This window comes from Vipera berus (assembly GCF_964194415.1).
Source record: "Vipera berus genome assembly, chromosome: 3".
Lineage (NCBI taxonomy): Eukaryota > Metazoa > Chordata > Lepidosauria > Squamata > Viperidae > Vipera > Vipera berus.
This window is the reverse complement of record NC_138204.1, coordinates 28,909,943-28,935,199: the sequence shown is the minus strand read 5'-3', so window position 1 is coordinate 28,935,199 and position 25,257 is coordinate 28,909,943. Positions and strand designations below refer to the sequence as shown.

General features: G+C 35.1%; 1 protein-coding gene across 1 annotated transcript in view; it reads right to left on the bottom strand.

Moving 5' to 3' along the window:
• Positions 1-25,257, bottom strand: part of PTPRT (protein tyrosine phosphatase receptor type T) — a gene marked incomplete at both ends in the record, with an annotated part of 698,891 nt that overhangs the window by 48,672 nt on the left and 624,962 nt on the right. The window contains 3 exons of the mRNA XM_081322609.1: positions 2,468-2,555; positions 10,161-10,348; positions 23,943-24,088. Of these exons, the coding sequence (XP_081178735.1) occupies positions 2,468-2,555; positions 10,161-10,348; positions 23,943-24,088 (422 nt within the window). The remainder of the gene's footprint in view (positions 1-2,467; positions 2,556-10,160; positions 10,349-23,942; positions 24,089-25,257) is intronic.

Below are 25,257 nucleotides of genomic sequence, written 5' to 3'. Positions count from 1 at the left end.
TTTGTAAACATTTTCCTAAAGGTTAACATCCTTTTAATCATTTTGATATTGCTTTATTGGCACTTTCCTAGCTACCTACCTTGTGCTCAATGTTCTATGCCCCATTAACATGCTTAATAAACAAATTATGATTCCTCCTTTGTGCTGTTAAACAACTTTGCTTATACATCATGGATTTAATTTATTTTAATTTAATTTATGTGAACTAGAAGCTGCATTGTGGTTTAGGTCAGACAGCTAGGTTGCATTTGTATCCTAAGATACATTACATTAGCCTTAAAGCATTTTTAAAAGCATTCTCATTTGTGCAGCTATCACATTTTGAACAGAAGTGGAAAAGGTGTTTGTGAATGTGATTATCTGTGACAGCGGCCCCAATCTTTTGGGGACAAGGAACTGGTTTCATGGAGAGAGATTTTTCTGTGGACCAGATGGGGCATGGTTTTGCATGCAGCCTGCATCCCATGGATGGGGCTTTGCTTGTTTGTGTGGACCAGTTTCTGGCATGCTGTGGCCCAGTGCGGGTCCATGGACTGGGAGTTGGGACCCCTGATCTGAGGCATCTATTTGCAGTACCTTAAAGAAAATGCATTTTTTTGGTTCACCTAGAAGCCACACAGTTCCAGAAGTATACATATCAAGCTCATTGTACCCTTACATTACATGAAACTCCAGTAAAAAAAAGTGTGGCTTTTTAGGGATGTATCAATAACAGAATAACAGAGTTGAAAGTGTTAGGGTTAGGGAAAACTTGGAGGTCTTCTACTACAATCCCCTGCTCAGTCAGGAAGCCCCATACCACTTCAGACAGTGGTTGTCCAATATCTTCTTAAAAACTTCCAGCGTTGGAGTGCTCACAACATCTAGAGACAAGTTATTCCACTGATTAATTATGACAGGATTTTTTTCCCTTAATTCCAGGTTTCTCCTCTCCTTGATTAGTTTCTATCCATTGCTTCTTATCCTGCCTTCAGATGCTTTGGAGAATAGCTTGATCCCCTATTTTTTGTGGCAACCCCTGAGAGATTGGAACACTATTATCATGTCTCCCCTAGTCCTTCTTTTCATTAAACTAGACATACTAAACTCCAGCAGCCATTCTTTATATGTTTTATATGCTTTAGCCTCCAATCCCCTTGCTACCCCATCAACAGGTGTAGCAAGTATCCAAATCCTCTCCAAAGCTTTTTCACTTTGAATTAAAGTAATTGTGCATGTTGTTATATTATGATATATTATATTATGTTGTTATATTATATTATATTATATTATATTATATTATATTATATTATATTATATTATGATTATTATATTATATTATTATACCTTACATTATACCATACAAAATTATTGAATATAAAATATTTACAGTGCAATCTTACACGTGTTCTACTGTTGTCTGAATTTTGAATTTTTTTTTAATGCAGGTGGATGGGGGCAATGCTTTTTAAAGATATCATAGGGTAGGTGAGTTCATGTTTTAGAACAAGTGCATGAATGATCTTTCTTTAATTTATTTTCTAAAGTGCAAACTAAAATTAGTCAATTGTCCCAAGTCACAACTTAACAACACACAGCAAATGTGAAAATCTAGCTGCCATGCTACTGGTAATATTGCAACACAAATATTGGTTTCACTCTGCAATCCAAAGCAATGCCAACAAATACATAGAAGTCTTTCAAATGTAGTAGCCCTGCTCTTTTCAACTACAGGAACAACTTTTAGTGAGATCGATTTTATACACTGAGATTGATAGGGAAGTCCTGTTTATAATTCCTTCTTTGGATATGGGCCAGTGAATTGAGCCTATTGGGCCTTCTTGATGATAGTAGCCCATCTGTAGAATTTGCTTACCTGGAGGTGACACCAAACCTTATACATTTATAAATGAATCTTGTACATAAAGATTCACTGTTTAACTTTTATCTATGATCTGAATCACATCAGAGGTTCATCACTCTTTAATCTCTCTCAGCTTGCACTACTGAAACAGGCAGAAAATGTTTCTTGACCCAAGTTCTATATGTTGGGTAGAACACATAGCGATAACACTATGTTCCAAATAACAAAATTCATCAACAGCTCTGCCTGCATTTTGCCCTGAAGAAAATAGATTCCTGGCCAACAAAAAGCCATATGCTCAGCTGGGAAAAGAGCTTGATATCATGAAACTGATGTTCCCATACCTCTTTTCCCAGATCTCTTCAATGTATGAAAATGCCAACCCCTCACCCCGAAAAATCAGATTTTGGTCACTTCACTTCACTGAGACCAATGTATATCTGTACAAAGAACAATAAATCAATGAAAAATGGGGGAAGGGGGGAACACTAACACAGAAGCTGTTATTAAGCTGAAATGTTCCAAAGACTAGAAAGTTATTCTTTGTTACAGTTATGCTCTTATACATATAAGATGCTTACAGATACACACAGGAAGTTCAGTTCAGTTTGAATTTGCACCTACAGGAGATGATGTTGCCATATCTATTCTTATTGCGGTTTTCATCTTCTTTGGCGGTGTCCCAAGATGCTGTCTGCCCTTCAGGTAGAGCCTGCAAATTAAAGAGTGGAATATTTATAAAATAGGGAAGACCTTCAGGATTATTTTAACATAATGAAGTAAAGGGCAAGAAAGAGGCAGCATATAATTTAGCACTCTGCCAAGACAACTGCTTTCTCAGGAAAACAATAATGAACAATAATGAAGAGACCATTAGTATCCTATGGCTTATGTAACTTATAAATGTCTATGCTAATGTAATTGAAACAAAAACAATTGGAAGATTTTTTCTTCTACATATGTATTGTTTTTATTGATAAAAGGGAGTCTGGGAAGGTATTGTTATTGTTATCATTATGATGCCATCTCTAAAATAGAGATGGGGGTTATCTTTCTCATGTCCATATGAAATATCAGCATACATATATGGCATTTAAACTGAGTCCATAAGGTGTACTATAAAATAAAGAATAAAAGCACTTGGTAATATAAGAGTTTCCATACAATTTTCCCATTATAACCATATAGACAAATACATGTGGAGTGCATACTGACATTCACACACCAAATATATGTATGGATCAACTTAAATCTCTTTTACAAGCTTTCATGTAGGATTCTATTCTATCAGGTATGGGGATACTCATAAAACAACCTGGGATAATTTACATACATTGACAAGCTCAGATAACTTAGAACAAGAGTTGACATCGGGAATGGCACAGAATGAATGGAGAAGAAGGTATAATACTATTCACACCAGTGACAACACTCTCTCCAAGATTTTTTTTCCTGTGATAAAATCCCCCAAAACGTATATTCAGCATAGTCTGGAATACTAAATACATAATGGCTTTAGAGTTGGTAATAGTTTAATTCACAGTCAAGAAATGTAACCTATAATCATGAATGGTACCCAAAAAATGTTATGTGAAACCCATAACATTCATCATTTACTAGAAGAGAAGCGAAGAGAAGAGAAGAGAAGAGAAGAGAAGAGAAGAGAAGAGAAGAGAAGAGAAGAGAAGAGAAGAGAAGAGAAGAGAAGAGAAGAGAAGTTGGAAGGGACCTTGGAAGTCTTCTAGTCCAGCCCCCCGCTCAAGCAGGAGAACCTATACCATCTCAGACAAGTGACTGTCCAGTTTCTTCTTAAAAATTTCCAGTGATGGAGCACCCACTATTGCTAACTAATTTGCGATCCATAGAAACCCAGAGCCAATAACACTAGCTTCTTTGGTTGTGATGTTGTGGGTTATTGTAATATACCAGATATTATAGTAAAGGTGTGACATTATAATTGTTTAATAAAAAAATGACAAAGTTTGTCAGACTGTAGTTTATAAAATTTCTGGGAAGCAGTAATTCCAGGTGCACTATGGATGGTTTCTTGGCAAAATGGGTATTAAATGAGACCGAACTCAGTGACTATGTCTACAAAATAATGTTTCATCAAATGGGAAGATCTTTGATCACACCTCATTTTGTTGTACAAAGAAAATGCTACCTAATAGCAGCTAATGTTCTGAGTGGGGAAAAATATAGGAAAAAAGTAATTGAAATAAGGTATTTCTCTTCATCAAAGACAAGATATATATTTATATCTTGTTTCAATAAATTGATAGTAATTTAGTTGCATCGTGTGCTGCAACAAACAAACAAACAAAAAAAAAACACACACACACCCCAATTTGCCATATTATTCAAAGACACAGGATTGGTAAATCTGAAATCTCCAAAATAATATCATAGTATATTCACAGCTTCAAATAAATACCTTTTTATTTTAAAAGAAATGAATTTAATCTGTTCATAGGACATACTGGAAAAAGCTGATAACTCTTTCTGATTTTATAACCAAATTTATAATTTTGATACAGGAAACTACTTGCCACTTTATTTTTAGAAGCTAATGCACTAATTTCATCACATTTCTCATTAGGCATTCTTTGGGGGCAGTATTGTAGGCATAGTATATAATGATTTAAACAAGGCATTTGCCATTCTCATTAGTTACCGTAGTTAATTGTGGCTTACATGAGATGACAATTATGTAGATATGTAAATAGCTTGAAAATTGGTGTTAGTGTTTCCTCATCAAACTGAGCCACTGTTATGAGACGGGTAACCATATAAATAATTTAAGTAAAAAAATAAATATATATTGAATGCAAGCATGAAGAAAAATGTCAGAAGACTTACTCCTAGTTTCTGATTCTTCAATATTAAATTACTATATAAGGCAATGATATAAAAAAACAAACTTCATAGGTTAGGGAAATGGTCCAAGAGTAATAAATTGATATTGGTATTTAAAAGATAAAAATGCAGAGCCAAAGATTAAAGTCCAGAGCTGTAAGACTACTTTTTAATAGGTTCAAAAAAAGAATGGGGGGGGGGGGAATCAATGAACCAGCAGCCTAAAAACAGCTGGAAAATGCAATCAGGGAAAAAAGAAAAGGCAAACTATAACTATTCAAAACTTGTTTGTTTCGGTCTTTTCCAAATCACCTCCAGAAAATTGCCACTTGAAAATTTTAGCATTCAATATTGTAGACATTCCCACTTGGCTGTTTAAAATTATGGTTGTTATTCACGTGCTTGACTATGTTCATTTTCCCCCTAAGTGTACAAGCGTTCAAAGAATCACAGAGTTGGAAGGTGCCAAAAGCTTTGAAAATTCATCTCTACAACTCTACAATAAAACACCTTTTCATATAAGAAGAATATTAGCAGAGTCAGTATTCTTTCGACAGATAGCTTTTTACTTTAAAAAGTATAATCTTATTTGAAGTGTTGCTGAATTACCGAGGCAACTATCTCTTGACTTGAGCATTTCATTCTGTTGTTTTCAAGGGTATTCTCAACCTAAGCCTCACTAATCACATTGGAAGAGTATTGAGTATTACAGCTATAGAGGTGACGTAATTTAATGGACCAGATAGGTGAAAGGTGAAAATTGTATTTTTGCAACAGTTCACCCAAGGAAGAGGAAGGAATGCAAGAAAAGAGAATCTAGACCTTTTCCATCTGGATTACATCTGCCTTTAAGCAGCCATGTCCTTTTCTTCTTTTTTGTCAATAGATGTATTTTATTGGTTTAGTCTAAATTTTGACTAACTTTTTATATAAAAAAAGATGACCCACCAATTTCCAAAGTATAGCATAGTACATAGCTAGTCGATGGCTTATGACAATTGAGCCCAAAATTTCTGTTGCTAAGTGAAACAGTTTCTTGCCACAGTTGTTAAGTGAATCACTGCAACTGTTAAGTTAGTAACATAGCTGTTAGGTGAACCTGACTTCCCCATTAAATTTGCTTGTCAGAAGGTTGGAACAGGTGACTCTAACCATCATAAATATGAATCAGTTGCCAAGTGTTACTAAACAAACTGTTGCAAGTTGAGGACTACCTGTATAAGTTTGTATAACAAACAAATTTCCCTTCTACTCCTCCTAAAACAAAAACAAAGCAAAAAGTCAGAAAAATCCTAATTTTATTTTTGCCATCCACAAAAAAATGAAGAACACTTGCAAGTCAGCAAAGACTACCAAGAAGAAGCTTTTAAAATTTTGTTTAATGTGTTTTTACTGTTGTTGGTTGCTTGTCTTTCAAAGAATTTTATCCTGAAAGGAGGAATATAATTAAGTGTAACTCATATTAGGGTATAATAAAATAGCCACCATAAATTTCCTAGCTTTAAAAGCAAAAGAAAAAAAGGATATTGAAATGTCCTTGGTGGCAAACGTATTAACATGGCAAAAAACTGAATATGGAGTAATGTTTTCATTGATATGTGTTTAGTTTTGCAGCCTTTAAAGTAACATGAAACAAAATACAACCTTGAAGGTAAAGCATCAAAGTGCTAAGATTAGTGCAGATATAATTTTAAATGCCATACAGCTGCTAGAAATTGAAAATTAAACCTGGCTCTTACTTACATTAAGCATTTCAGCAACTTTATCTGAGGTTATCAGAGTAAGAGTAATTCAGCTCTTCACAGCCCATTAACACTTCATAAGACATCTTATCTATACTTTACAAAGCTGCTTAACATATGTCATAAAGGGCCATGTTTGGAGGAGGCCATATTTATTAACTACAAAGGCTAAATTCCTTTTTATATATACCATAAACACTTATGGATAAGCTGAGAAATTTAGATGCCAAAATGGAGATGGGTTACCTCAGGTTTTTTTAAAAGTAACCATATATCCTATATATACTCATGGATAAGCCATCTGCAAATAAGAAGACCCTTATATTTTTAACCAGAATACCTTGAAAAATGCAGGTTGGTTTATCCATGATAGTGCATTTTTCATGCTATTTCAGTTAAAATTTGAATCTTGAATTTTATCCATGGATGGGCTTATTTGCAAGTATGCATAGTATACTGTATATTTTTCTCAAACCATACTCAAATATGTCACAGAGGTAGTCTGCTCCTGCAATGCTGTGTTCCCACTGAAAGTTCTGTTCCCACTGAAAGATATCACACACACAAACAGAACAAAATGTCAAGTACCCATTCAACCACTGTGTCCACTATACTCACAAGGAATGTGGACTTAGGTCCTATCTTGGAATGGAAAACACCTAAAAATGCTCTGGCCTTATTCGTTTAAGTTAAATATAGCAGTCATAGAACAATTACCAAAATGATAAGTAGGCAAGAATAATGTTATACTTCAAGATAACAGAATAACAGATTTCGAAGGTACCATGGGGTCTTCTAGTATAACCTCCTGCTCAAGCAGGAGACCCTGTACCATTTCAGACAAATCTCTTCTTAAAGATTGAGGCATTGACTTCTGTCCATCTCGAGGCTATTCTTCTCAACTTCTTCAATCACATAATGCTTTCTTAAGCAACACTCCCTCCCAAATCACCATACATTCCATTGTAATCCATTGCTATTCTTTGTATTTGTGTTCAGTTACTGGATCTAGAGTATTTTTTGTCTACTGCTTCTATAAAGGCCTCAGGTGTAAGTAAAATTTCAGCAAAAAATGACCAGTAAGTAATTAGGGGTACAATTAACTAAAGGACAAAAGAAGTTATAGGAACATGCTTTCAAGATGCCCAACACTGTATGATAATGATTATATTCCAGGTATCAATGATAAGTGAATCATTACTTACCCTATAGTTCTGAATTGCTCTAATAGCACTTTGAAAGTGATATTCATCAAATACCTAACCTCCCAGTCTCCTCATACCTTAGGTTCATCAGGATGAAATCTCATCAACTGAGAATTAGGAAAGGAATGTAACAAGTAGACAAGGTCAGTTTCGAGTTTCAGTGAAGTGATGTATGATGAATCTCCACTGAAGTGGGTCCTATTAGTTGTAGCAATAATGAGCAAACATTTGGTTTCCTCATGAATGTATGGTAATATGCAGACAGATATTTGATTGGAGGCTTTATGTAAAATTAAAATGTCTATCACTACTAATTAAATATGTGGCCAGGAATGTACAACAACTTGATCCCACTTGGATGCTCAAGTGCAGCAGATGCCCAACAATAGTGCCTGATTTAAACAGAAGATCATCAGTACAGGTAATTGCTTCTTAATTATACTACCAACAAATTTCACTAACTACTGGATTGAGCTAGGAAAGATGAAAATAATCTTCAGAACAGAATGCCACTCTTTTAACTTCCTAATTGCAAAATCTCTGGCCTACCAGGCCTCCTTGAATAAGTTGCTTGGCTTGACACTCAAATCTAGAAATGTTATTCCATTTTCCATATCTGCAGTACATTGCAATTTGAAATATATATTTTTAAATGAACAAAATTATTCCAATAGTTTAAGGTTCTTTCACAAAAGAGTATCATACCAAAATAAAAGAAGGTGTCAGACTTGAGTCTTCAGAGGTGATACATTGCAGTCAGAAGAGCTTACTAGCTGTTACAGACACTCAGAAGGTGGTCAAAGTTGTTTCTTTTTTCTTATTTACTTTTATTTAATGAGTCTTATCTTTAAACTAGCTCTTAAACTATTGTAATATTTTATACATTTTATATCCCAATGAAAAGAGAACATTCAGTGCAGTCTGCTGCAGGTAAGGATTTTTTGTCTGCTTAGTTTACATTAGTAAAATAGATAAAGACATTTTTGCAAGGTAAATTAAAGCATTACAAATAAATATAAGGGGAGCCAGGATTGATGATGACCAACATAAAGTGATCTAAACTTGTTGGTGCTGTTGTGATTCAGGGTCAGCCTGTGGGTTCGGCAGTTGGGTCGGACGACTCAGAGGAGGAGGAGGGGGGTGTTGAAGAGCTTGCTGAGAATAATATTGAGGCTCCACAGAGCCCTCAGCCAGGCCCCTCCCATCTGGTTACGACGCAGACCCAGCTGTGTGAGCCTGACAGCGTGGATGAAGTTGACCCACAGCTGGCCCTGTTCAAGGATGCCCGACGCAGGAGGCAGTCAATCAGGAGTAAACAGGAAGGCAATGGGGCACCTCGGAAGGAGGCAGAGAGAAGCCACACCCTGAACTGTATAAAAGGGGAATGTGTGGGAGGGCTGGTTTGCTGAAGGCAACCGCTTGAAAAGCTCCTGTTTCATGGTTCGTGTTTGCTCTCTTTGCTCTGTGTTTTTATGTTAATAAATTTGGCAGGCTTAATTCCAGCCTCTTGCCTTCTTGTAAAAGGGGTTGTCCCTGCCTTTTCTGCAGGGCCGGTAGCAGGCTGGTACAGAACAGGTGCTGAGTCCTGATACATTGCAGAAGGGAGGTTACACCACAGGATAAGTGCCACTGCAAAGATTTCTACCTTCTGTTCTTATTTAATGACATTTCCACAAGCCATACATGAACAACAGAAAAACAAGACTACTGGAGAGTAGTATCTCAAAGGTACTTTTTCAAAAGGCAATTAGACTTTGTTTTTCCTTGAAGACGTTTCTTCAACGAAAGGACAACACAGTCCTTTCAGCAGTTCCAAGAAGGCTCCACACACATTTGCAATATTCAGATAACCTGGAGGGCACAAATAAACTGCCAAGTGGCCTCAATGAGTCTCATAAAGAGGGTAATGACCATATGACTGCAAGGAATATAAATCCTTCCATTTTCCACCATTAAATCAGAACTGAAGAACCATTTTGGATGAGAAGCAAAATGTTTTCAAAGGAAAAAAAAGTCCAGTTGCCTTTTGAAAAAGCACCTTTGGGACAACCATGACCTGAATAACTAAGAATCTCCATAGACTGGGGACTAGTATAACAGGGGACATTCTTTAAGTTAAGTCAGTTCTGACCATTTGAAGGCTTTGTATACTGCCATTAACATCTCCAAGGAGGCCCAGCAGCAGATAGGCATATTTTTGGCACAAATTTAATAGCTGTACCATAGTGGTCATAGCTGCTGCATCTGAACTAATTATACTATTTGAAACAGACCCAGTGTCAGATTCTCATAAGCTCCCATTTTTGATTTTGCCAATGTATGAATGTATGAATAATAGGAGCTCTGCAACAGAAAAAAAGACTCAGGAGGAAAGAGAGGGGAAACCATGATCAGTAACACATAAAAATAAGTCTTATTAAGATACTTCTTCATGAAATCAGGACTTATTCTCATTTTCCAGTAGCTTTAATCTCAATCATTTCTATTATTCAAGTGAGTGAATATTCATCTCACCTCATACTCCTCTTTAAATCCATAGCCCTGTCCCCGTTTCATCTGAGTGATGTGCTGCAACAAGTCGGCCACTCGGATTGCTGGCTGGAACTGTCCCCTGGGATAGGACATTTCTACTGGGTCACAGCTTCGATAGGGATGGGTCTGGATTGTCAGGGTCGGTTGAGTCATCTCCCCATGGCTATTGTCTGTTTTAAAGATAGGGAGGCAAAACAAAGTTTCACCTAGCTGTTACTTGTGCATTTCTTTTCTTTCTCACAGGAATTAATTTCTCCCCATAGGTGAAATAAAGGACTATAGAGAAACCATCTGTGCCCAATGCCACCAGATAATGCAGAAGGGGGGAAAAAACCCACACAGAAGCAACAAAGTCATGAAATGTTTCTATCAACAGCAGGAAGAATATGACTTTTGGATGCACTTCACATTACAAGTAAAACATGTTTTTTTCATGTGATCTAGACACACTAAATAGTCACCCACCCTGCCCAGCTTTGCCTGCTGCTTTCTGAGCTGAAGGGGAGGAAAATAACACAGAAAGGTGATATCAACTTTCCCCAGTTATTTTTCACATCTTTATTTTTTTTTTATTTTTGCCAGCAGAAGCAAGTAGGGAGCCAGTGCTATTTTACAGCCTGTAGGGGAACTGGATATATGAATAAACAGCTTTGATATATTGGCAGTTTATGCTTTGTCTAACTGAAGATATACATCAGCAAAAGATACACATATTTACATACATTTTTCAAATATTATTATTATGAAAATAATAAGGCAATAAATATCATAAGAGTGGGGACTTTGTGATTTGCTGTTTATTCTATTTGCTAATGCTAACTCTTAATATTATCTTCAGGGACCCTGCTCTCCTTCTGTTAGTTCTTAGTTCTGGAATTATTTTAAGGATAATTTCCAACTTGGAGGCTTAGAGCATGGCCTGGCAACATTTATTTTTCTACTTTGATTCTTATTCAAGGGCATTGTCAAGCTAAGTAAATCTGTTTGGTTCATTTACTCGTTATCGTGGAAGGAAATCACATCAGTGATTGGGAATTGAGGCAATCAATACAGAATAAGGTTTGGTTTGGCAAATTTTATGCCAGGATATTTTTGTCCTGACTCAAGGATGGCACGAACAGCACTTGAGTTCAGAAGTGGAGAAAAAGAAGCATTGCAATGTAGAATGTGTCTATTTTAAGCATCAGTATTAGGGCAGGAGAACCTAAAATATTTTATTGCTTTATTTCAATTAATCTTAAAAACATGAAAGAAATGGAGTTTTCACTTTTGCACAGGTATTCTGAAAGAATTTTAATAAGAGAACTAATATATACAAAATCTCTTTTTCTATTTTCTCAGAACAACTAATCTAAATGGAGAGAATAGGGAATCCATCATGAGCTGTTTTTTTTTAAATGTCCTTTATTCTGCATATGAAGGGACACAGTGGCTCAGTGGGTTAGGACGCTGAGCTTGTTGATCAGAAGATCGGCAATTTGGCGGGTCGAATCCTGAGTGCCGGGTAGCAGAGTGAGTGCCTGTTACTCGTCCCAGCTTCTGCCAACCTAGCAGTTGGAAAGCACGTAAAAATGCAAGTAGAAAAATAGGGACCACTACAATGGGAAGGCAACAGCATTCTGTGCGCCTTTGGCATCTAGTCATGCCGGCCACATGACCACGGAGACGTCCTCGGACAAATGCTGGCTCTTCGGCTTTGAAATGGAGATGAGCACTGACCCCTAGAGTTGGAAACAACTAGCACACATGTGCGGGGGAACCTTTACCTTTTACCTTATTCTGCATATGGATTGAAGTATCATTTTTTCTTCTTCTTAAATTGAATCAGTTTAGGTGAGGTATCACTGGTCCTTTACACATTACTGTATAAAAAGTACAGTAAAGTGGGTTTTTTATGTTTTATATCAGTAAAAGATGAAACTGCTATATGTGTTATGGAATAAATGGGTAGAACACTTTCAAAGTTTTCTCTCTTTCTCTTTTAGTGTTGCTACAGCTGTCATGGAAGGGAAAGATAGGTCAATTGCCACTTGCGCTCCTGAATATATTTTTCTCAGCCACTATTGTCTAAAATTAAGCTGGATAATTAAAGGGCAGGCAACATCCTATGAAAAGAAAGTTATGGCCCCAAATATAAAAGGTGTATCAGTACAGTTTTCAGAATTTAATCAGCAATGCAAATGTGTGTATGTATGTCTGTATAATTTCAAATATTTCTTCACTTGTGTATATCCGTTGTAATGGGTAAAGACCTAATATAGGAGTAGCAAACTAAGCACTTATTTATTCAATTAACAAGTCTAACATCATTGCTAATGATAATGACTCTGAACAGAGGGGATTTTCAAGGCTTATTAGTTTTCCAGGCTAGATTTACTTTCTCAATTCATCTTTCTTTATCCTATTTCCCATTAACCCCCTTTAATAGAGAAGGAGATATCTTTATAAGTATGCCATACCCTACAGGACTTACTATCCTTAATTTTCCACCATTATGCTGAATTCCACCTGTTTTAAGACTGGCTTCACCACAGTCTGTACATTTTTATGAATTTTGTTTAAAAGCATTGCAAGCTACCATTACAAGAGGGAACTATGAAAAATAATATGTAGACTTACTAAAGCATATTCAAAGCCACTGGATACATCATTATTCAAAATTACTCAATTTAGCATGTTCAGTTGTAATTACTATTTCCCATGCCTAGATTAAATGTTGTTTTGGTCTCTGTCATTTTTTTCAGTTTTATAGGGGGAAAAAAATTTCTAGCTGGTAAATTTTGGAAATTGGAGTCCACACATTTTAAAGTTACCAAGTTTGGAAAATACTGCTTTAGTATTTATCAATGGCCAAACAGCTACTCCTGTAGCAGTATTTTAAGCAACATCTAAAGAGAAAAAAAAAGAAATAGATGATGACAATCTGGATTAGCTGTTAAAAATCTATTATAAATATTTATAATAATATAAATATAAGAAATCTTATATTCAATATAAATGGTACTAAACTGATATATGAATCTTACAGTGAATTACTGTTTCTGCTTGAACTGTATTGACAAATATATAAAAAAAATCATTTTCCAAATGTTTGTTATTTTAACTTGTGCTACTAAAAGGGATGATGCAAAGTTCTAAGTAATTACTACAGTATGTCCAAGTAACACAAAAAACTTTGTCCAAGCTACATTCAAATATTATAAAATATAATAAAGAATATAAATTCTTTTCAATGAATAAGAGAATATGTCAGGATCGTTTGCAGAGAAAATCTAACATGGATCTTTCAGTCTCAGCCAAATTTTTCACACTGGCTCTACATAATAATTTTCCGGTATTTATAAGCAAAAGCTGATTCTCTGCTTTGTAAAGTAAACAGCAACAAAACATAGCAAGCCATATGCCTTTTGCTCATAGATAATCTCTGAATTCAAAACAAGACAAGTATTCAAATTTTCTGCAAGTAACGCTAGAGATATATGTACTATTTCTAATATGTCTAAGTGTAAATTCCTGAGATATTCTGAAAATCATTTTGCCATCTCTTGGGATTTATTGCAATCCCAGAACAAATTAACAAAAATAAATTATTGTTTCTAATCAATAGGAAGAATTTTCTGTAACTGAGTTTACATTTCCTCTATTTCTCCCTGCCATTTGCACTTCTGTATAAACAGAGGAAAATATATATTAAAAGTGTTTACAGTGACTTATATTTGCTATATACTGTAGAATTAAAAAAAGGTTAATTGAAAAATTAACAGACCCTATTTTCTAACAGAACATTTTCATATTTACCAGTCAATGGATTTAGTCTCTGCAGACTGCCTTTCTATCTCATACTGAATGCTACTGCTAAAACATATTACAATTATAACATGTCTGTATGTTGGTGAATATTATAAGTAATATGCCTTTCTATTTACAATGCTGCTGAAGATCTAAATGTTTATTATTATGGTATGTCACTCAGTCAGCCAGATGTTTAGACTGGATTTGTCTTTTCATTCATCTGTCAAATTAAATTAAATTCTTTCCAAGGAACTGGGACACGCAGATGTTATTATTTGATGATGTCAATGGAATTGTCACAGGATGTAAGCTGTTTCAAGTAAAGCTGCCTTTTGCAATTGACTGATTGTGATTTTGTAAATGCCGATAGTTTTTAAGTGGTACTCCACTTGTTTTGTTATTGCACCTAAGGCACCTATTACTATTGGTAATATCTTTGCTTTCTTTTGCCACAGTCATTCTATTTCTATTTGCAGAGCTTTGTATTTTGTGATTTCCTCCAGTTCTTTCTTTTCGATTCTGCTGTCTCCAGGATCTTTATGATATTATTATTATTATTATTATTATTATTATTATTATTATTATTATTATTATTATTATTATTATTATTATTATTATTAACTTTTATTCATAAAACATGAAACTCAGTCAACTGAACACTCAAATTGACTGGCACTAATGGTTGACATGGGCTTCTGCCAGCATCCTAGGTGTCAACCAGGTATCTCCTTAAAATGTAAGATGTTCCGAGTAGCACAGTTTTTTGTAGCTTTGCTGGAGTTATTGCAGGAAGCTGCAATTTCTTGATGGGTTTTGCAAAGTTTTTGGACATATTTCCCAGTGCCATGATGACAATGGGTATTACTGTTACACGTTTCATTCATAATTGTGCAGTTTCGATGGCCAGGTCACGTTATTTAGTATTTTTTTCCAGTTCTTTTTCTTCGACTCTAGTATCTCCTGGTACAGTGATATCAATCAGCTGTACGCTTCAGTTCTCTACAACTGTGATATCTGGCATGTTGTGTTCCAAATGGCGATCTGTCTCTATTCGGAAGTCCCACAAGATCTTCACCCTCTCATTCTCAACAACTTGCAAAGTCGGCAATTTGGATTGTCAGTAGATTTTTGTATCTTCGCTTTCATGGCATTAGTTTGTAGTGCTTGTTCTTGAGCAGCCAGTATTAAGCCTTCTGTTTCTTTCTTGATGGTTCCCATCTTAAGCCATGCCCATCTCAAGTTGTTCTCACATTTTCCTTCAATGTTTTTCAAATGTCCATGCAAAGCTTTGGTTTTCCATCTATTTAATCTATCATCTAGCCATTTTTCCTTATCTTCTGCTTTTGTTTCTGTTATTTTGATAATGCTCTTTGTTTTCACAGCCTGCAGCAATTTTTCTGTACTTTGATTCACATAGTCATTCAAACTTCATTTTTCTTCTTCGACAGTTTGGTGGATTTGCAGTAGCCTTCTGCCCCCTGTTCATCTTGGCAGGTACAATCTGTTGGTGTCACTACGTGGATGTAGAGCATGATGCATGTTCAAAAGTTTACGTCTTTTCCCGTCTAGGTGTTCCAATTTGGCCAATGTCCAGTTGATAATTCCAGCTGGGTAGCATATCACTGGGACTGCTCATGAATTAATGGCTTTAATTATATTTCCAGCATTCAGCTTTGATTTTAGTATTTTGCGGACTCTTCTGATGTATTCCTTTTGGGTTGACTCTTTGACTTTTCCATTCAAGATGTTATCTGCTTCTAATATGCCTAGGTATTTGTAACCATCATCCTTTGCTAATTATTATTATTGTTGTTGTTATTATGATTATGATTATGCATATAGCCACTCAACCTATACACTGTGACTCCAGGCAGTATATGACATTAAAAGCACATAAGTAATCTGCAGGGGGAAAACATTATAAACAATGTTTACAAGCATTGTTTTGCCATAACAGCCAGGTATTATCTGATCTTATGTAAATCATAGGCTCCAATCAGTTTTATAGTTTTTAAAAAGGAACCCAAATTCTCAACTTTTCAGAACATAATAGAAATCTTGTGAGATTAGAAGTGTGTGCACAGTGCAAAAAGATGATAACAATAAGATTAAGGTCTGTTCAGACAATTCAAGTTCTGCCACAAAAAGTGTATTTTGAATATAAAAGGCAGGTTATGTTTCAGAACTCTCATTAATTGTTACAGCTCTGATTTTAATATGATAACCCTATCATATCCATTTATATTTTTATTCTGTTAGATTTGGCAGTGTGTAACATGAGACGACATCCTTTCCACAAAATAAATTATTTTTGAAGTGATGTTTACAATGGATTTAATTATACACACATCCAAACTCACTCTTCTGAAATAAAAGGTTGTCATTTATTTGACATTTCCTAAGCAAAGTTCCATAATATCTCATATTACTTTTTGTGTTATCCTAGTGGTAAAGAAAATACTTATAAAATTGGCTTACCAAGTGTCTTTCTTTTCATTTAGCTATTATGTGACAAATTGTTTATTTCATGGTGAACCATTTGTCATGGTTCCTGACTGTGATAATATGCTAATATAAAATAATTCCTGCCTTGTGAAGAGGACAATCATACTAGTGATTTAATATAATGCAGGGTTTTATTTGTTTACTTTAGCAAAAATATTGATAGCTAATTCATTAAGAGTTCAAACTAGTGGGAACTTGCTTTCTGAGGCTGATGATGAATAAGGGGCTCAATCTAATATATGTATATGTATATGTATATGTATATGTATATGTATATGTATATGTATATATATATGTATTAAGTGTTTTTCTGAATGACCTTGCCATATAAAATTTAATGTCAGTTTGTTCAGGTTCCTGAAATTTTTTTGATCTAGTTGTATACGAATATTTTGGAACAGGAATAGGATTTTAGGTAGTACATTTATTTTTACGACAGCAATTCTCCCTAACAATGAAAGACTCAAGTTTCCCCATCTTTCCAGGTCTTCTTTTATTTGTTTCACTATTTTGTTGTAATTGTCTTCTTTGATTGAAGTGCATCTGGCCATAATAGTCATCCCTAGATATTTTATCTTCTTAACTATTTGTATATCCATAATCCTAGTCAAATTTTCTTTCTGTTTATTCATTATATTTTTAACAATCATTTTAGTTTTACCCTTATTTATTTTCAACCCAGCGGCTTCCCCATATTTATCTAGTTCTTCCCCATTTATTATTATTTTAGCTTCCTGATTAGAATATATTGCCCTAATTATGTTTATAATTTTTTCACCCATATCCATATACCTAAGTTGTTGATGTATAAATGACCATGTAACATTATCAAAAGCCTTCTGGGCATCTAAGAATAATAACGTCATTTGCTGTCCACTATGTATTTTGTAGTATTCTAACATATCCAACATTATCCTAATGTTGTGCTTAGTTTGTCTTTTGGCTAGAAATCCATTCTGATCCACATGTATAAAATCATTTAAAAACCTTTTTAATCACTTAGCTATAATTGTTGTAAATATCTTATAATCAAAGTTAAGTAAAGATATTGGTCTATAGTTTTGGATTGATGTATGGTCTGTGTTGTCTTTTGGGATCAGAACAATATTTGCCTCTGACCATGACTTTGGAATTTTTGCTTCATCCAGGACCACGTTAAACACATCCAATAAAGGTTGTCCTAAGATGTTTTGTTGTTTCTTATAGATTTCTGTCAGGAGGCCATCAAGACCCGATGCTTTATTATTTTTTTCTTTATTAATGGCCGTAATCATCTCTGTCATCCTAATTTCTTCATTCAACATATTTTTAATTTCATCTGTAACTTTTGGTAGTGTTGCTTTTTTGAAACATTCCTCCGCTTTCTCCTCATTTTAACCGAGGTTTAAAATGAAACACCTGCAGGATGCTAAAGAAAATGGGGGTTTTGGACTACCAGACTGAGAAACATATTATCATGCAGCAATGTTAACCTGGATTAGAGAATGGATAATTTTAAAGAATAAAAGATTATTAACTCTAGAAGGCCACCATATGCAATTAGGCTGGCACACATTCCTATGGAATGAGAAGCAAGGGCTATATCAACATTTTCAAAACCATCGGATTAGACAAGCACTACTTAAAATTTGGAATAAAATTAGAAAACAAAATTACATTAAAGTACCAGTCTGGTTGTCCACCCTTGAAGTGATAGTCTATCCAAATTTGTTTAATTTGGAAAACAGTACTACATACAAGGATATTATGATTGAAATGGGAGAATTGAAATCCAGACAGGAACTAGAACAACAAGGGATAAAATTGGAATGGTGGGCTTACTTACAGATACAAACACAATATGGGAAAGATAAGAAAGAAGGGGGATAAATATTCAAGAAACCGCATTGGATAAAATCTTATTGGGGCCAGATCAGAAACAAATAAGGAAATTGTATAGTCTGCTATTGGGGTATAAAATGATTGAGGAACAAGTTAAAGAACCAATGCTGATATGGGCTAAAGATTTGGGACATGGTATCGATCTTGATATATGGCAAACTCTCTGGGATAGAAATAAAAAGATAACGCTGGACTCAGCCTATAAAGAAAATTTATATAAAATGTTTTACCAGTAGCATCTACCTCCAGTGCTATTAGCCAAAATGTACAAAAAATATCCCCTAGTTGTTGGAAATGTTCCAAAGAATTAGGCACTTATTTTCATGTTTGGTGGTCCTGTAATAAGATGCAAAAGTATTGGCAAAGGATATGTATATGGTTAGAAGAAATATCAGGACGGAGAGTAGATTATAGACTAAAATTTTTCCTACTTGGCATAACAACAGAGAAATATACCAAAGAAGAGTTATATATAATACACATCATCACAGCAGTGAGAATGACATTCGCCCAGAAATGGAAAAAAAATAGTGAAATACCTGAAGAGAGTGAAGTGATGAATAAAATTTGGGCGTGCAAAGAAACGGACAAGTTAACTTTGGAAATAAAAAATAAAGTTCAGTCAGATTACTACAAAATTTGGAATAAGTTTTACCTATGGTGGGAACAGAAAGGAAGGTCTCAATAGAGATATACAGGATGCTGATTTCACATATTACTAGAATAAGGTGGTCGATAAGATTGACTATTGTATAACTGTATATAAATGATATATACATAATATATATATATATATATATATATATATATATATATATATATATATATATATATATATATATATATATTTTCTGAGGTTTTCGCGGGTGTTTGTATGTGGATGTTTGGTCATTCGGGTTTTTCCCCGCGTAGAACTAAAGGTGTAGGAGCAACGTTTCGACGAAATCCCATCCGTCATCCTCAGGCTAGTGGCTTCAGCTTCCTTCTTCTGGGAGAAGCATGTGGCTGTTTGTTCCTCAAAGAGTTCTACGCGGGGAAAAACCCGAATGACCAAACATCCATATATATATATATATATATAACACAAAAATGATGTAAGACAAGAACGAATGTCAGACCGTTAACAACTTGTCCAACATTTTATATAATAAAATTTGCAATAAAAAAAATCTCCTGACTACCTATGGCTTGGAGGCCTTCTTTTACATCTAGCAATGTGAAAAACCACTGTCCAACAGCAGCATTTTATGCACTCATCCTTGGAGATAGATCATTTTTGCCCTGATTGTTCTATCTATTCAGGTGCCAGAAACTAATGCTAAATTTATAATGCTCCCTGACAGCATGACTTTCAATGTTCAATCAAAAATCCATATTCCCCCATCTTAACATAATGTCTTTCCATGGATTAAAATAGATTGTTTCAGAAGCTTTTTTGTGCCTTTTCTTTTCAAAGCAAAACTGTCTTTTTGCCATCTTGATATATCTTAAGAAGCAACCTGAGATTCCTGAGGAACTTTCATAGCTTAACTTGATATTCTAACATTCTGACAATCATGTTTTTCTTTTACTCTTCTCTCAGCTGTGAATATGGAGTATCCAGAATGTCCTATGGCTTAGTTCTGTCACACTTTCTTTAGTCCTGCATGACAGCTCATCAGTAGGGTGTCAGCAGAGAAATGCCTACATGTTGAATATGTCACCATTGCTCATAGGATGCCAGACTATGTGAATCTGTTCCATAGGAACCCCTCAGAATATCTTCTGAATTAGACAGTGGAATTTTAAGCATGTTTTTCTCTCTACAGTTCTCCTTATGGATGTAGTACCAGTATCCCTTTGTTCTACAAGGCACTTGATAAATCACAGTTCCTTCATGGAACACTAGAGGACAAACTCATATTCAACACATTCCAGATGCTTATGTGATTTTTTTTCTTGCCATAAATGTATGGCTACCTAAAGATATGTTAGCTATACTTATAGATAAAATAGCTGTAGAAACATTTGTACACTTTTTCTCATATTTCTCAGTTCTGTTTTGTCTTCAACCTGATCATTCCTCATCTAGATGTACAGTGATTTTTTTTTAAAAAAAAATCAGAATCGATGAAAATGTTGCTTTGAAAATACTGAATTCTGTGAATTGTAATTTAAAGCTTGTATTTCTCTTCATTGTCATCAAGAGGAAAATGAAATGGTCTAAGCCAGTTTCTTCTCAGTACAACAATAACAGGAAAAATGGGGAAAGTTGTATCTACCTATGAAAAGCTATTTCCTTCTGATGTTCTGTTTTAATATATTTTTTATTATTTTTTTTTAATACAATAGTAAAAACTAATGGAAACTAAGCAGAGATGGAAAAGAGAATGGAAAGAATAAAAAGTGCAGAAAAAAGAAAAAGAAAAGCAATACATAAAGCAGTTATTTCCTACCTTCAGCACAACAAGCCTACCCAAACTCTTCATAGTATAAGGTTAAACAAATATCTTTTCATCCTATGTCCCATCCCTTATTTATAATTAAATCCATAAAACATTAACTGTTCAATCCTGTTGTCAGCTAAAAGTTCCTAAAGGGCCGTCAGAACAATTTTTTAAAGTCTTTCTGTAACATTGAACTATTAAACCAAGTTATATTCCTTCCTTTTACTTCTAACAGACTCACTTTTTAATTCAATAAAATATTTAAATATGATTTGATTTCAATTCTTTTTTATGCTATCACATAGATTTATGCAAGGCTTTAACAAGCCTTTTTGGAGATCTGATATGAAAACATTTCCCAGGTCATTCTCTTGGTTTATTGTTTGTATTTCCCTTTTAATTTTTAAAACTTCACGTAGCTTTTTTTATATATCTGGTAAAGCGTCCCTTTTACAAATCATTCTCTTGATTTGTTGTTTGTATTTTCACACTTATATTTTCTCTATCTTGACAGATAAAATTTATTCCACATCTGTTTTTCTTTCGTTAAAAACTTTTAGACATAATCTATCCATAGAAGCAGACATAATACTGACAGGGCTGATATTATATTTACTAACTTCTGATTCCATTCTTCAAAGATCTCCTTTAATATTTCCAATGTTATATTTTGTAACACTCTATAAGTTCCAGTATTAACTGACACACAATGCTTGTAAATTTTTACTCCCCTCCAGAGTTCAATTTCTAAAACCATCATTTTAACTTTTGTTTTCATTTGCAGTTCCCAAGATAGCCAGATCTGATTCCTATGAGAAGCTGTTTATTTTTACAGTCAATTCTAATTTATGGTAAATCAATATTTCAAATTTATCTGAACCCTTAAATCCATGTATAACTTTCTTAGATCTAAACCAGGGGTCTTCAAACTTGGCCCTTTTATGACTTGTGGACTTCAACTCCCAGAATTCCTCAGCCAGGCATGCTGGCTGAGGAATTCTGGGAGTTGAAGTCCACAAGTCATAAAAGGGCCAAGTTTGAAGACCCCTGATCTAAACGGTATTGTCCTTGGTAGCTTGCTCCTACACAGTTTCACCAGAGTTAGCTTTGTTTGCTTGTTTGTTTTCTAACTTTCATACGGTTGAAAAGAGGAGAAAGGGAAACGAAGTTTCTAAAGTATCATTAACAATACCTGTTGCTTCAAGTTAGCAAACCAGTAATATAATAAATTATTTTATTTTATCTGAGAGAGCAATTTGGCACAGAAGGAGGAGTGACATCTCCCTTTTAAAGTGGGGTAGTATTCATTTGTTTAGAATGTTTTTGATCATCACAATGGAAGATGGTAAAGTAGAAGAGGAAAATCCAGCATTGCATCTCCTTAGTAGTTATGACTCTCAATGCACAAATGCTAGCTAATACTGTTTATTGTTCTACATATCTGAATCAAGGACCAATTCAACAGAAAGCAGCATTATGTGAAAGTGTGTGTGATTTGTAATCACGGGGGATTTTACACTAGCTCCTGGTTTCATAGTTTTGCATGCCACAGTGCATATTTCTGTTCACCTGTTCCATGTGGTTTTAAAAGCTATTGATTAATAACTGAATCTGAAGAATGAGATTTCAGAAACTAAAACTGAGTAATGGAGGCAGCATAGAAAATTAAAAGGTTCTGTTTTCTATGCTTTTCATTAGGTGTCCATTTCTGATAATAATAGTCTTTTCCACAGAGAAAAAAAATGTAATCTGTGGGTGGACTCCTCAGCTCATCAATTCAAGAATGTGGTTTTCTTCCCAGTAAGAAGCAACAGCTTATTTGGCAATGTTGGCTTTTTCCATACAACACTCAGTGTGAAACAGCTGTTACTCTTTTCACTAGATGCACAGCTATTCATGGTTGTTGAAAGAGCTATAGGATCATTGTACTTTCAGGATGGAGACTATAGACCAGACATGTCAAACACAAGGCCCGGGGGCCGGATCCGGCCCGCGAAGTGGTTTCATGTGGCCCGCGAAGCCATCCTGGAAACAGTGAGGGAACGGCCCCCACTGCCTTGGCCCTGGCCCAGAGACCCTCCTTCTGCCAGAGACCCTCAGATCTCTCCCACTCCTGCCCAGGCCCCCATAGGCACCCTTGATGCAAACGATGTAGAGCTGGCCACACCCACCCAGTAGGCCATACGCACTCTGGCCACACCCACCCAGTAGGCCACGCCCACCCAGGCCATACCCACCCGGCCCCTTGAGGGCAACCGCAATGCTGATGCGGCCCTCAATGAAATTGAGTTTGACACCCCTGCTATAGACTATATTTACAAAGTGGATCCAGTTCATAATACTCAAGCTAAGCACATTTTTATATGGTAATGGAAAAGGCTTTGGAGTAGACAGTGTGATCAATCAGAATAGAGCTGGAATGGACTTGGGAAGTCTTCTAGTTCAAGCTCCTGCTCAAGCAGGAGACCCTATAACATTTTAGACAGGTAGCTGTCCAGTCTTTTCTATGCAAAATATAATAATGCAAAATATTTTTTGGTTTGCTCTTGAATCAGGGCTATATGTTTGTTTTTTTCCTTCTATTATTAAATGTGTTAAGCATAATTAGGACATATAGGTTTGTTTATGTTTCTAGTTTAACAACGTAGGAATACACTGCACTGGCTTTTGACAAAAAGTGAAAAAAGAAAGTTCTAGGGACAACTATGAAAGGATCTGGGGATTTCAAGTATTTTTATTTATTTATATCCCACCATTATTATTTCTATAACTAAGTCAGGGGAGAATATATCTAATACTCCTCCCTCTTACTATTTCCCCCACAAAAACCCTGTGAGCAGGTTGGATTGAGGGAGAGAATAATTCACCAAAAATCATCCAGTCAGCTTTCATGTCTAAGGTGGGATAGAACTCTCAGTCTCCTAGCTTGGTATCTCAATCACTAGACCAAATGGGCTGAGATTGTTGGCATCTGTTTTGAATTGGGACTGCAAAAGTCAAAGAGGCCTCTTCCTGCTTCCAAGAATTAGAGCAGGACAGAAATAATATTGAGGTTTTTTTCTTTAATCCTTAACTTTATACCTTTAACTTTTTCTTTGTTTGCTTCAGTGGGATGCAAGTCAATTAATTACCAAAAATCATCCTGAGAATTGAAACTTACTGAATCCATTAACATCTTGGCAGCCTGAAGCGAAAGTGTCTTCATTGTGAGTCGCGCTTTTTGTAGCAGTCTTGTCTGAAGCAGCAACAGGCCCCATTTCTCGTTGACTGCTGCTTTGGGTCTCTTTTTGCTTCTTAGCTAGTTTCCTTCAGAGCGTTTTGAAAAAAGAAGAAATCAGAATTATTTTCCTTCATAAATTAAAAGAAATTGAAATAAAACCAAGTCAATAATAGTTTACAGTATATATATATATATACTGTATGTTACAGAACACTGTTACTTTCCCACCGTTGTGGTCCCTATTTTTCTATTTGTATTTTTAGGTGCTTTCGAACTGCTAGGTTGGCAGAAGCTGGGACGAGTAACAGGCGCTCAATCTGTTACGTGGCACTCAGGATTCGACCTGCCAAACTACAGGGTTTTTTCCTCATAGAATGCTCAGAACGGAGTTCCGGCACTTTTTTTGGATATATATATATATATATACACACACATATACACACACATATACATATACATATATATGCATACACACACACATACACACATACAGTATTTATTATCTGATTTGACATAACATGCAGGGTTGTTGCAAATATGAGGATGCATTTTGATACATCTCCATTTGCGAGAGTTAGCAATGGAGAGGGGATATGAAAGTAGCAATGGAGTATCATGGAAATTCACAACATTCAAAATCTGGGTCAAGGAAAAAAGAGCATAACCAAATGGGACAGCAGTGGGGTCTTATCAAGCAATTATATGAATCTAATCATGGAAGCTCCTTTTATAATTTGGTCTCTGGTCAAGTATACTGCCCCTTAGAAATGCTGTCAACCTCTATTCCAACTGGAAAAACAATCTGTCTGCTGAGTAAAATATGTATTGTGAGACCTTGATCTTTTGCCAAAAGTTCATCTTCAGGAGAAAGATGGTAATAATGAGGCATATTTTTATTTTTATTTTCCTAACTTTAATATACTTAAAATTTAAATTTATTTTAAACACTGTATACAATTTAAAAATCTAAAGGCCATGCTTGGTTTATCAGTCTAGGTCACTTACAGTTTTCCAATGCCATCTATAAAGTGCCCATAATCGAGTTATGTTTTGCTTACATGTGTGCAATTTCTGATAACTTAGAAGCCTGTTTCCATAACTGTTTCTGATATACTGGCAGATACCACAAATTTAAGTTTTTCCTTAATTTAAGATTAAAAAAAAAACTTTTTTGTGGTAAGTTTCTACAAGGATAAGCCATTAAAATTTGTACAAACATCTTGCTGTTGGCTCAAAAACAATCAAGCCTTCCAAG